This window comes from Lytechinus pictus, chromosome 18, assembly GCF_037042905.1.
Source record: "Lytechinus pictus isolate F3 Inbred chromosome 18, Lp3.0, whole genome shotgun sequence".
In the NCBI taxonomy this organism is placed as follows: Eukaryota; Metazoa; Echinodermata; class Echinoidea; order Temnopleuroida; family Toxopneustidae; genus Lytechinus; species Lytechinus pictus.
In genome coordinates this window covers 19,142,304-19,153,781 of record NC_087262.1, presented here as the reverse complement: position 1 = coordinate 19,153,781, position 11,478 = coordinate 19,142,304, and the positions used below count along the sequence as shown (strand labels likewise).

The window sequence follows — 11,478 nt, the reverse complement described above, 5'->3', positions numbered from 1 at the left end:
TAATGTGTGTCGTACAGGACGCAGATGTCCCGCACGACACGCAACACTTTTAGCTCTAATTCACCTATGGACGACATATTTTTGTTGGTTGTCAGTTTTTTGCATGTCTACCCAGTAGTACTTTAATATTACCACACTGAAGCAAATTGAAGTTTTTCGTTCATTTGGACAGCAGGTTGAAAATGTTGTGAATCGCCCTGATAGAGAATTCATTATTTTTAATGTAAGATTAATCCAGCATAAGCAACTAATTTACATTTCACCTTCTATTTTTATTTACTAACAAAAATTAATACTTCGCCATCAAACTACAAGGGGGCCGGACGGGAGCCAAAGGGTGGAATGAATGGGAACTCCGGCATTTTGAGACCCCCCGGCCCCCTCCTCGTACACAGACCCGCTAATATTGTCGTAATGCTTAAAAAAAATAATAAAATTTATGGATAAATAATACACCTCTCGCAAGCACCTTATTCTATAGAGTAAGCCTATTACTTGACTAATAATAATAATAATTATTATTATCAATAGTAAAAATAATAAAAACAATAATAATGCTCATAATAATAATAATAATGATAATAATAACGATAATGATGATGTTCATAATACAACTAATAATAACACTAATGAGCCGGAGTCAAATTTTACGATTTACACGCTAAAATTAAGAAAAGTAATGATAATTTATTAAGAAAAAATTGAATATGAGGAATGGGAGACTAAAGGGAAAAATGAAGAAGAAGAATGAAAGAAGAAGATGTGAAAGAAGGATAAGAAAAATAAATATTAAAGGTTCAATCATATTATAATCAATAAAAAGAATACACATGGCAGAAAAAGATAAGAAAATGGTTTAACTCACGTTTATTTCGCTTCTTCCGAAGTGCATGAACAATATTTTTTCAATTTCCTCTTAAAATACATAAGCTTTCTCTTTCCTTCGCGTGATAAGAAAAATAAGTCCAATTTTTTCTATCACTGCATATAGAGCATTATTGGTATAATTATTTTATGTTACACAATTGTTTTCTGGAAATTTCATGGAAATTGAAAATTGGCATTCATAAAAATTCATACACTGACATGGAAAATATGTATAATTTCATTTCAGCATAGATGGGGAATATTATTGTGCAATTGTTGTTTGTGTCTTGTGCAAATGTGACGTGTAATCTAAATTTACATCTTTTGAATTTGATATTCACGTGATTTTTATGATAATCATAATTATGTGCAATGTCATAATCAGTTACCCTCCTCCATGCACAGCCCTCCCCGTGGCCCAGTCCTCTGCCTCAGCTCTGTTGACAAATCAACTCCCACGACAATTTTATTTGTTTTAGCGCCACTTACGCTGAATTCGAGACAGCTTAATGGGTTAGCCAAATTTCAGCTCACTCTCGGCCTCCACGAAGCTACCGGACCGGCAACGCTCCATCCCCCGGCCGGGCCCGGCACCGTACGCAGCTCCAACCCGGTCGAGATCTACACAGTGACTGCAGCTAACTGTAGCCAAGCCGGGTGCCGCACCCACCAAATGTGTGATGTCTGGAAATTCCGTTTTATTACAGACCAGTTGATGACTCTATTCCGAAATCATGGGTAAAGGCTGCTGTGAAGATGGTTGCTGCAATTGTATTTGGAGATATTACTCACCTTTTGTTCGGACGTGTGGAGTTTTAGTCGGAGGAGGTGATTGGTTTTTTTCTGTTGCTTAGTTAAGCCTAGGCGTTAATTAAGCATGTTAAAGGCCTAAGGCAGAAGCTTAGGCTTACTGCGGGAGCCCGAAGACGGTGTCTGAAGACGTGTCGACGTCCCCCAAAGTTAGAACTGCACTCCTCATCTCAGACTCAGGCGGACAATTCTTAAAATTAAAAACGTTAATTTGTTAAGTTCTGATGTCGAAATAGTCCCAATACTTTAACATGATTAATTTTAATATGACAGATTTTTACTGTCTTGGGTCAGTACAGTAGTTCTTACTGCCAATAATACTAATAGTATGGCAGTGTATCCTATTGCCGGACACCTTTATTTCAGTGCTTTAAAAATGACAACTAGAGGAAATACAATCAAGAAAAAATCGCACTTGCTATTCCAAATATTATGAAAATAATATGATAAAATTATTTTATATTTACCAACCATTTTCTTTGCATCGCACTTGCCGCATACCCCTCCACGAAAAACAATTATTTTCGTGCGCGACAAATTACATCATGATTCCGGACGCGCGCCGGACGGGTAAAGATATCCTTGATTATAATGATGTAAGAACAAATTTCTGTGATTTTTTCTTCTTATATCATATCATGAATAAATTCTAACTTTTTGTTTGCTTTTTTTTTATATCGAATCTGAGCAGATGTTGGTAATAAATTCGTGTTTGATAACTTAATTTATTTTTTATTTTTTGGTTAGCTGCATGTTTCATGGCACTTTCCAGTGCTCGTTCGTATCGTGACGCTCATCAAGTTCTATCGATGCGCTGCCGATCGTCGACGGCTCTACTCACGGTAAACCTCGCGCACGGTACCTTGAGAACTAGCCGTCGACGATCACCCACAATACACCTCACCTCATCATTTGACCGAAGGAGCCGACGAGATTGAAATTCGGCAAATCAGGCCAATATTTCCGTTAGAAAATACATAAATTATTAATGCAAAACTATGTTATATGATATTTTAAGCATTTTCTGTCATTTTAGAGATAAATAAGGTAAAAGTTTGATTTGTTCGCCTTGTTTTTGCAATCTTGTTCTATGTATTGATCTGTGAATTTATGAATTGCGGAAGTCTTACGGTACGAAATTGTTTTCGAACGCATTTATATGCGCGTCCGGAATCACAATAGTGTCCGGTAATACAATACGTGACTATAATACTGGAACTGGAATGTGGCCGAACATGACTTTGAACTAGATGAGGAAAACAAGTCAAACATATTACAAATGAGAAATGAATAATGATAAAACCAAAATTTAGATCTAGGGCCTAGCCGTAGTAGGCCTAACATATTGGCCAAGATCAAACCCATTCAGTGGCATTACCATTGGATTTGGAGACCATCTGAGACTAGAGTAAGAGTAAGACTGATTGATGATCCATATAATTATAAAGAAAGGCCAATGTAGCCTGGACTCTGGAGACTAGGAAAACACAAGTTGTAATATTTTTTTTCATTCAGTTTGTTACTGATTAAATCTAGATTTAGATCTAATTGTTTATCTTTAGCTTGAATGATATTTACCATCTAGACTATTAACTAAAGTTTTCTTTAATAATGGTTAGACTTTATAGCCTTGAGGACTCGGTGATGATATTTTTAAATACTTTTACATCACAGATGTAAAAGAAATATATTATAATATTATATTGGAATATGAAAATATTATCATGACAGATTCCTCAAGGCTAGGTTACACTTAGATTTAGAATGCTCTTACATCTGCAAATTGCTCATTATTGAGCGGAAGTTGATGTTTGTTTAGGTGTCACAAATCTAGTACTAGTAGAAGTTTCCCAAGTAACATAACAATTTTTTGTTTTTTGAAATTATTGTTGCCAGGGTTGGGCTCCATTGCTTTCTTAAATTACAATTATGGAATTGAAGAAATGTTCAATTAATCACTTTCAATTAAATTACATATTTTTCAATTACAATTACCAATACTTCTGTCAATTACAATTTCGATTACTTTCTACAAAAGTCATAAATGAAATCAATTTGTATTCTGTATGCATTAGCACCACCTATTTCAACATAATAAAGTTATAGAGAATCTGACGAGATGAAGGTTTAGGTTAAGGAGCGCTGATTTTGCCTGTTGCAGACAACTTGCAGTGATGCTGAAGCAGTTGACATGAAAAAGGTCATGATATTAAATCATAAATTAAGTATGTTTATTGTAAATTGAATGTAACTAAAAGTAATTGACAGTAATTGAAGTCATTTACATTTTTTTTCAATTACAATTACCCTCCCATTTAAAACTTCAATTGCAATTACAATTACTCAAATAAATGTAATTAATTACATACATGCAATTGATCAATTATTACATACGTGTACCTTGTAATTGAGCCAAACCCCGATTGTTGCTAAGTGCACAATGTGCCTTATAAATCTGCTCTATGATGAGAGAGGTTTGTGATTGTGAGACAACAGATTATGTGATCAATAATCACACAAAGTTAAAAGCCAAATAAATGAAATAGGTGGCTAGACCACAGCCAGGGGTAATACATTTGTAGATAATATCCACCCCTTGGTGATTACCATGATCATGATCTAACTCTTTAATAATCTTTCACGATCCCCTTTCATGTCCTCTCCATCCATATCCATTCCCTACTTGATCCTTGATTTGATCATGGACCTACATGTACTAGTAGGTCCATGATTTGATCTTCCTAATCTTCAATGATATCGTTTTGTTCTGTAATTTTTTTCCTTTAGATTTTTTTTTTAAATAAAGATGTTGATTTCATTTCATACATTATTTGTAGTTTGCACAGAGTGGACTGTACTTTATCAGAAGAAGAAGAGTATTTTGAAAACGAGCTTTTCTGCCAATTTTTCTTTAATTTTTATTCTTTAATTGTAAATATAAACCCATTTCATTAGCATTGCTGATCTGAGCCTGGTCTGAATCTTACCTGGGCTAACATATAATTTTATTCCTTGCACAGGTCTGCATCCCAGGGTCTTCTGTCTTTTATTTGTCTTTCTTTGGTAGGGTGGACTTCCTCTTCCAATCAAGATAAAAATGAATATATCTTGTATTGTATTCTGTATACATAGGCCTTTTAGATTTATAATTATTAATTTATAGAGCTAATAATAACCGTGAAAAGAATTATCATCTTTTTCATCATCTATGATATATTTTTGAAAAGGGAAAAAATAAAACACATTATTTTAGATACACGTACATGTGTTTGATCCCCATGATTGAACAATTTGGCTGGCTAAAACAATCATCCAGCCCTTCTCTAGGCTAGCACTTGTCATGTTGAAAAGTATTAAGTATGGATTGAAAAATCACAGTCTATATATTATAAGTGGAATCTCTATATGTATCAGGCATGTACTTTATACATGTATAGGACCAGCATATTTTCAGAAAGCTTGATTTCCTAAGATACTGTACTTTAATGAATGACTTGTGTGCAGGATGTTTGATGCCATACATGGAGTTTTACTGGATCATTTATCAGGGTTAGCTTCTTGGCCTTTAGTCTGGTGTATACATACAGTAGCCATGGGTAGTTTCTTCCCCATTTCAATTTGAAAACCTGTGTATACTTCTGGTTGTAAACATAATAAATGAATGATTGCAGTTTATGAAATTTAGTTTAAATGAGTTCTTTTTTCCCTTTAAAGATAACATGGAATTAGGGATATTTGTTTTTTGTCAATAATTTCCTCGGCATGACCAGAATGTGACTGGAATGTTTATTATAAGCCCTTTGATACATTCCCAAACTTTATACATGTACGGCGCTTGTACAGCCTCTGTGCTGATTTTTTTTTATCCTGCACTGAATAAATATGTTAATACATGTAAATGAATACAAATAAATAAATGTTTCTGTTTTAGTGTTCATTTTTGCAATTTCTAGGTACTCTCTTTATTCCTCATATACACATACATGTAGGCCTAAATGTAAACCATCTACTCTGGAGCTACATTATGTGGAAAAACAGATGTATATATAGAGTTTTACATACACATGCCTCCATGGTTTTGTGAGATTATGGAATTCGCATTACTTTTTTTAGAGGCCTGCATGTAGATCTTTGAAACAATTGGTGGTTTCAAACTGCCTCGATTACAACAATCCCTGTTAAATTACAAGAAAATTTTAAGGCTAAAAAATGCCCTTTAATTATTCCTGCATTCACACCGCCCTGAAACATACTCTTCAGGATAAGTTCCTGAAGTTACAAGCATGCGCAGTATGGTCTGATAAGCAAGCAAGGCACGAGATTCAAAATCGCTAGCTCAGCAGCCTCCCACGGCGCCTGTGCCCAACCAAGAAAGTTCCCGTAATTTGCTTTCACACTGCCAAAGTACCTGCGACCTTGGAAATTTCCCCGCGAAAGTTCTTGTAGGTTTGACAAGTTCCTACTATTTAACAGGTATTTTCTTTCAGGGATATTACATGTAATTTGCTTTCATGCTGCCCAAATTAAGTGGTATTTTCTGATCAGGGAAAACTTCCAGATCAGAATATACCTGGAACTGACGAGCTTTGAGGCAGTCTAAACCATCATAACTGATCTTTGAAACTAATCTGACTGTTCTAACCATATGTCCATGGATACTACACAGTAGGATACCACTCCAGATGGTCAAACAGTTTGACTTGTAATTATCCCATTCTTGGTTGCATTTTTAGAGGAAGCCAGTCATGACTATAAGCATGATCATATTTCAGTACTGTTTTGAGGCATAAATGTAGTTTGCTTGAAATCTGTAACTAATAATGAAAGGCTTGGCTCTTTGGGTGCATTTAAATGCTTCCTCTGTGAACTGCACATCGTAGGCAACACTGATTTTACAGGAAAAAAAAAAAGATTTTGCAGAAATAACAGAATCATTCTGTAAATTTATAAAACAGGAATTTTTCTGCAATTTAATCGAACAGGTCTGTTTAAAAAGGGGAAAAGGGTGTTTTAATTAAGGAAATTTGTAAGGTTCCATACACCAAATACCAATTTCCTGTAATTTTACATGATATACATGTAATGTAAGATTATGCAATCTGGTATTAGATTACAGGTGTTCTCGAGACTCTGCTGCAGGAACTTCTTTTATTTTAAGGATAAATGTTCTAACAGTGAATCCTTATAAATGCATTTTCATAGAGTACTGTTCATTTGTTTTAATGCAAAATGCTATGGGAGGAGACTAGATCAAGTTTGGGGCGCACACTTCCCCCCTCCCTCCTCCCCCCCCCCCCAAAAAAAAAAGTTAAAAGGTGTTTTCATGTTGTGAAGTGTCTGCACGTGGCATTTCTGGTTTGCAATTGTTGAAATGAGAAAAAAAAGCACACTGACTGAATATTGTGCATATGTTTGTGTACAAACATTGTACTAAAAATTGGATCTTGATGATACTACATTCAAACTTTGTTTTCCTCATATTTTTTCCATCAACAGCACTATGGGCCATAGGTATCACACAGATATATGATGCTTCTACCGGGGATACAGATTTATTCTTCATTTATATATTGTAAGTACATTCATGAATATTATCAATCTTTAATTTCATAGCTAGCTCTTTCTGTTTTTATTTTAATGTAGGTTTCCACAAAAGAAGAGAAGAAGAATCACCTTTATTATTTTTTTTCAAGTATAAATTCAACTTACCGGTAATTGTTATTTTAGAGTTTAGGGAAAGTAAAATGAATATATTTGAAGGAATGTTAACAATACATGTACATACGTATCACTGCTCCCTGAGTGGTATATAGTGGCAACGCTGGTTGTCATAGCACTATGACAACCAGTGTTGCCACTATACATGTATACCACTCAGGGAGTAGTGATACGTATCTACTTGTGTTATCCAACAATGGTTAAAACTCTTTACCAGTGCAAATAGCACATTCTTGCGGAGCTTTTTTCACAAGGTTCTTTTATACTTTATTACTGTAACTCTTAAATCTCTCAGGAGCTCAGGGCCTTGTTCAAGAGTTAGGATTGATCCAATCAACATCAACAATATGGAAAATCCATCAATGTCATAATTTTTTTTTCTTCAGAAATTTTGCACAATGTACTTTTTTAACAAAGAAGCACACTGAATTGTCAAGAAAACAATGAATGTATGAATATACATCATATCTAGAAAATAATTTGAATAAACATGCATTTTAGATGTTGACATTGCTGGCTTTCCATAGTTGTAGTTGATCGGATCAATTGCAACTCTTTGTAAGACGGGGGCCCAGAATATTTAGAGCTCATTCATGTATAGTCCATTACTGAAAAGGCATTTATAACAATCTTGATACAGAAGTTTAGAAGATTGATGTTGAATTTCTCCCTTTCTCTAAACTATCTCTTCTCTCTATGTCACACATTCAGATTTGCTGCATTGGTTGTATCTCTCTTAGAGCTTATGATATTTATTGCTCCATGTTGTGACAAGTGCTGTAGTAGGTACGTACAAATTGTTCTGTATTTCTTTTATTTTATGAATTTATTTTATTTAATAGTTCATTAAAATGGTTTTTTTTATTCATTAGACTGGATAAGCCCTCTGCTGCAATGTGGACGATCTGAGCTGTCCAGAGTCGATGTTGCCATGACAATTTATCAAATTTTCGAATATTTCAAGTATCCAAACTAACCAATGAAAATGTGTCTGTACATTGACAACAATTTTTCTCAAGTTTAAAAAAATATAATTTATGTAATAAAGGGTACCTCATCATTAATCTAAAATTTTATCTCAGGGATCTTTATGCACAAATGTAACAAGCAAGTATTATAAACTAGAAAAATATTAGCATTATGAACATTCTCAAATACATGCACCTGTCATGAATGCATGAATACGATAACAAAACTGAAATAACAAAATTCTTGAAAGCATGAAACATGTAAACTCCATTCATAACATTCCTTTCTTATACCTCTGTACATGTATCAGAAGTCAGGTGCCCAAGTATCTAAAGATAATTAGATTTCATCAAACATTGATATAAAATATATCTTAGTCGTCTCTTATGAGAGCAGATATTTTACCTTTCAGGAGGGAGAGGGGTGGGGATGGAGCTAAGGCTTTAGCTTTAATGCTTCCAATTAGTCTTTCAATATCCATGATCGTCTATGTACATATTTTTTCTTTTACAGAGATGGAAGGTGTTATGTATACTGGGAGTATATGAACTGGCTAGACAACTGGAAGAGGGCCATACTATATCTTCTCTTGTCCGTCTTCTGTTATATCAGACACTCTAACGCATTAGCAATATTAGCAGGTAAATATGATGCTTCAATATGTTTCCCGTTATGCCATCCAGATTGGGGTAGGGGTTCATACATAGGGCCTAGGGCAATTTCACCCCCCAAAAATCCAAAATAACCCTTGCATCATTTGCTTCTATTTGAAAAGCAATATGGAAATGGCAGTGTCAGGAGTAGGAAAATAGCCATTGTGCAGAATACATGTATCTCTTTTTGTCTCGCCTGCATAGCAGAGCGAGACTATAGGCGCCGCTTTTCCGACGGCGACGGCGGCGTCGTCAACATTGAAAACTTAACCAAGGTTAAGTTTTTGAAATGTCATCATAACTTAAAAAGTATGTGGACCTAGTTCATGAAACTTGGACATAAGGGTAATCAAGTATTACTGAACATCCCGCCTGAGTTTCAGGTCACATGACCAGGGTCAAAGGTCATTTAGGGTCAATGAACTTAGACCATGTTGGGGGGATCAATATCGAAATCTTAACCAAGGTTAAGTTTTTGAAATGTCATCATAACTTCGAAAGTATATGGACCTAGTTCATAAAAATTAGACATAAGGGTAATAGTATATCACTGAAGATCCTGCCTGAGTTTCAGGTCACATGACAAAGGTCAAAGGTCACTTATGGTCAACAAACTATGGCCATGTTGGGGTTATTTGAGGAATTGTCATCATAACTTTGAAATTTTATGGATCTAGTTCATGAAACTTGGACATAAGAGCAGCAATGTATCCCTGAATACCCTGTGTGCATTTAAGGAACATGGCCAAGATCAAAGGTCATTTAAAGGTCAATGAACTCTGGCCGTTTTGGGAGTATGTGTTGAATTGGCATAATAACTTGGGAATTTTATGGATCTAGCTTATGAAACATTGACATACATGTAAGGGTAATCATGTATGAATGGTTGTTTTGCACATGTCTTAGGTCACATGATCATGGTCAAAGGTCATTTTGGGTCAATGGACATATTTTATTATCAAATTAGTGTTTCGTCTGTGAATAATTATTCATTAGCTGTTTTCAAAGGCAGCACTGCTGCTATATCGAAGTGCGTAATACAGGCGAGACTGCCAGAGGCGTTCCTCTTGTTTTTTCTTGTTTTTTCCTTTTTTTCGTAGGGGGGGGGGCTCAGCCTGTAAAATGAAGCAATTCATTGGTTCTGTTGGGCATTTCAAGGAAAAGATTTGTTGGATGTTTTATTTGATTGTTACCATAGTAATAGTTGGTCATCTTCTCAGCCAATCAAAGCCAAGAAAAGTTGTCAGGATGACGAATCTTAATGAAGTACTCACCAAACCCTGTCGGATGTTCCCCTAGATCTACATGTACATTCCCTTGTTGGGAGGGGGGGGGGTTCTATGCAAATTTCCTTTGATAAACGTATGAGTGTGCCTGAAATTGGAACAGTAGTTTATTGGAGTTAGAATATCATAAAGACGATGGTTATAAATTTTCATTCAAGAGTGGACCAAGCAGTACACAATGTGGCCATTCTGAATTTTCAGGACGGTTATGAATTTTCATACACGTGCCTATCATTTGATCCACTTTTCTCGGTCATATTGTATATGATTCATAACCTGTAAACAGACTTCACAATTAGTTTTGATGCATGAATCATTCATCTTATGTCATCTTTTCTCTGTAGTGTACTACATGTAGAGTGAACCTAATTTGATGCATGCATCTACTGTATTTTCATTGTAATACAAACAGGTGCTTTTAGTATTACAGCTCGGGCCATACTACAGGCCAATTGCCTCAGTCATGATGATGTGTAGAGATAGCGATAGAAGTATGAATTGATGGGCATACTTGCTATCAAAGCCTATTTTATAATGTATACATACATATTGCATGTTCTGTAGTGTGTAGACACAAAACTGTGTTTATCTTTCCCAGGGCTCCACACTAACCCTTTTTTTCTACTGGTCCAACCTATTCATGTTGGACCAGTAGATACCCAGTTTTTCCATTTTTTACTGGTCCGAACCTAAAATCTACTGGTCCCCCAAAATAAAGAAAACATTAAAAAAAGGTGTGAGTTTATTTTGCTGTCCTTTCTTGTTACCGCCCCCCCCAAAAAAAAAAAAAAAATGAAGGAATGAAAGACAAAAAGAAAGCAAGACAAAAAGAAACAAAGGAATAAATAATAAAAGAAAGGAAAGAAGAAAAAATAAAAGGTAAAGAACGGATAGATGTGAAGGAAGGAAAAAAGAAAGAAAGAAAGAAATGAAGGAAGGAAAGAAAGAAAGAAAGAAAGAACAACAAAAGAAAAAGGAAAGAAAGAAGGAAGAAACAAAAGACAAAGTAATGAAAAAGGAAAGAAGCAATAAAATAAGAAAGAAAGGGTATAAGGAGAGATGGAAAGAAGGAAAAAAGATAGAAAGAAAGAAAAAGGTAAAGGATAAATGTGAAGGAAGGAAAAAAAGAAAGAACTAAAGAGGGAAAGGAAGGAAGGAAAGAAAGAACAAAAATA

At 35.0% G+C, this 11,478-nt stretch overlaps 1 protein-coding gene across 1 annotated transcript; it reads left to right on the top strand.

The window, feature by feature from the left end:
* The first annotated feature begins 1,326 nt into the window (after positions 1-1,326).
* On the top strand, positions 1,327-11,073 carry LOC129281319 (uncharacterized). Its single transcript, XM_064113187.1, has 4 exons — positions 1,327-1,695; positions 7,174-7,249; positions 8,107-8,181; positions 8,878-11,073. The coding sequence occupies exons 1-4, from the start codon at positions 1,602-1,604 to the stop codon at positions 9,107-9,109; spliced, it is 477 nt and encodes a 158-aa protein (XP_063969257.1). The 5' UTR covers positions 1,327-1,601; the 3' UTR covers positions 9,110-11,073.
* The last annotated feature ends 405 nt before the right edge of the window (positions 11,074-11,478 follow it).

Excerpts from the sequence above, each read along its gene's own strand:
- LOC129281319 (XM_064113187.1), top strand. The coding sequence starts at position 1,602 with ATGGGTAAAGGCTGCTGTGAAGATGGTTGCTGCAATTGTATTTGGAGA. Across the intron at positions 1,696-7,173 it reads TGGAGTTTTAGTCGGAGGAG|CACTATGGGCCATAGGTATC; the intron begins GTGATTGGTTTT and ends TTCCATCAACAG. Across the intron at positions 7,250-8,106 it reads TTATTCTTCATTTATATATT|ATTTGCTGCATTGGTTGTAT; the intron begins GTAAGTACATTC and ends TCACACATTCAG.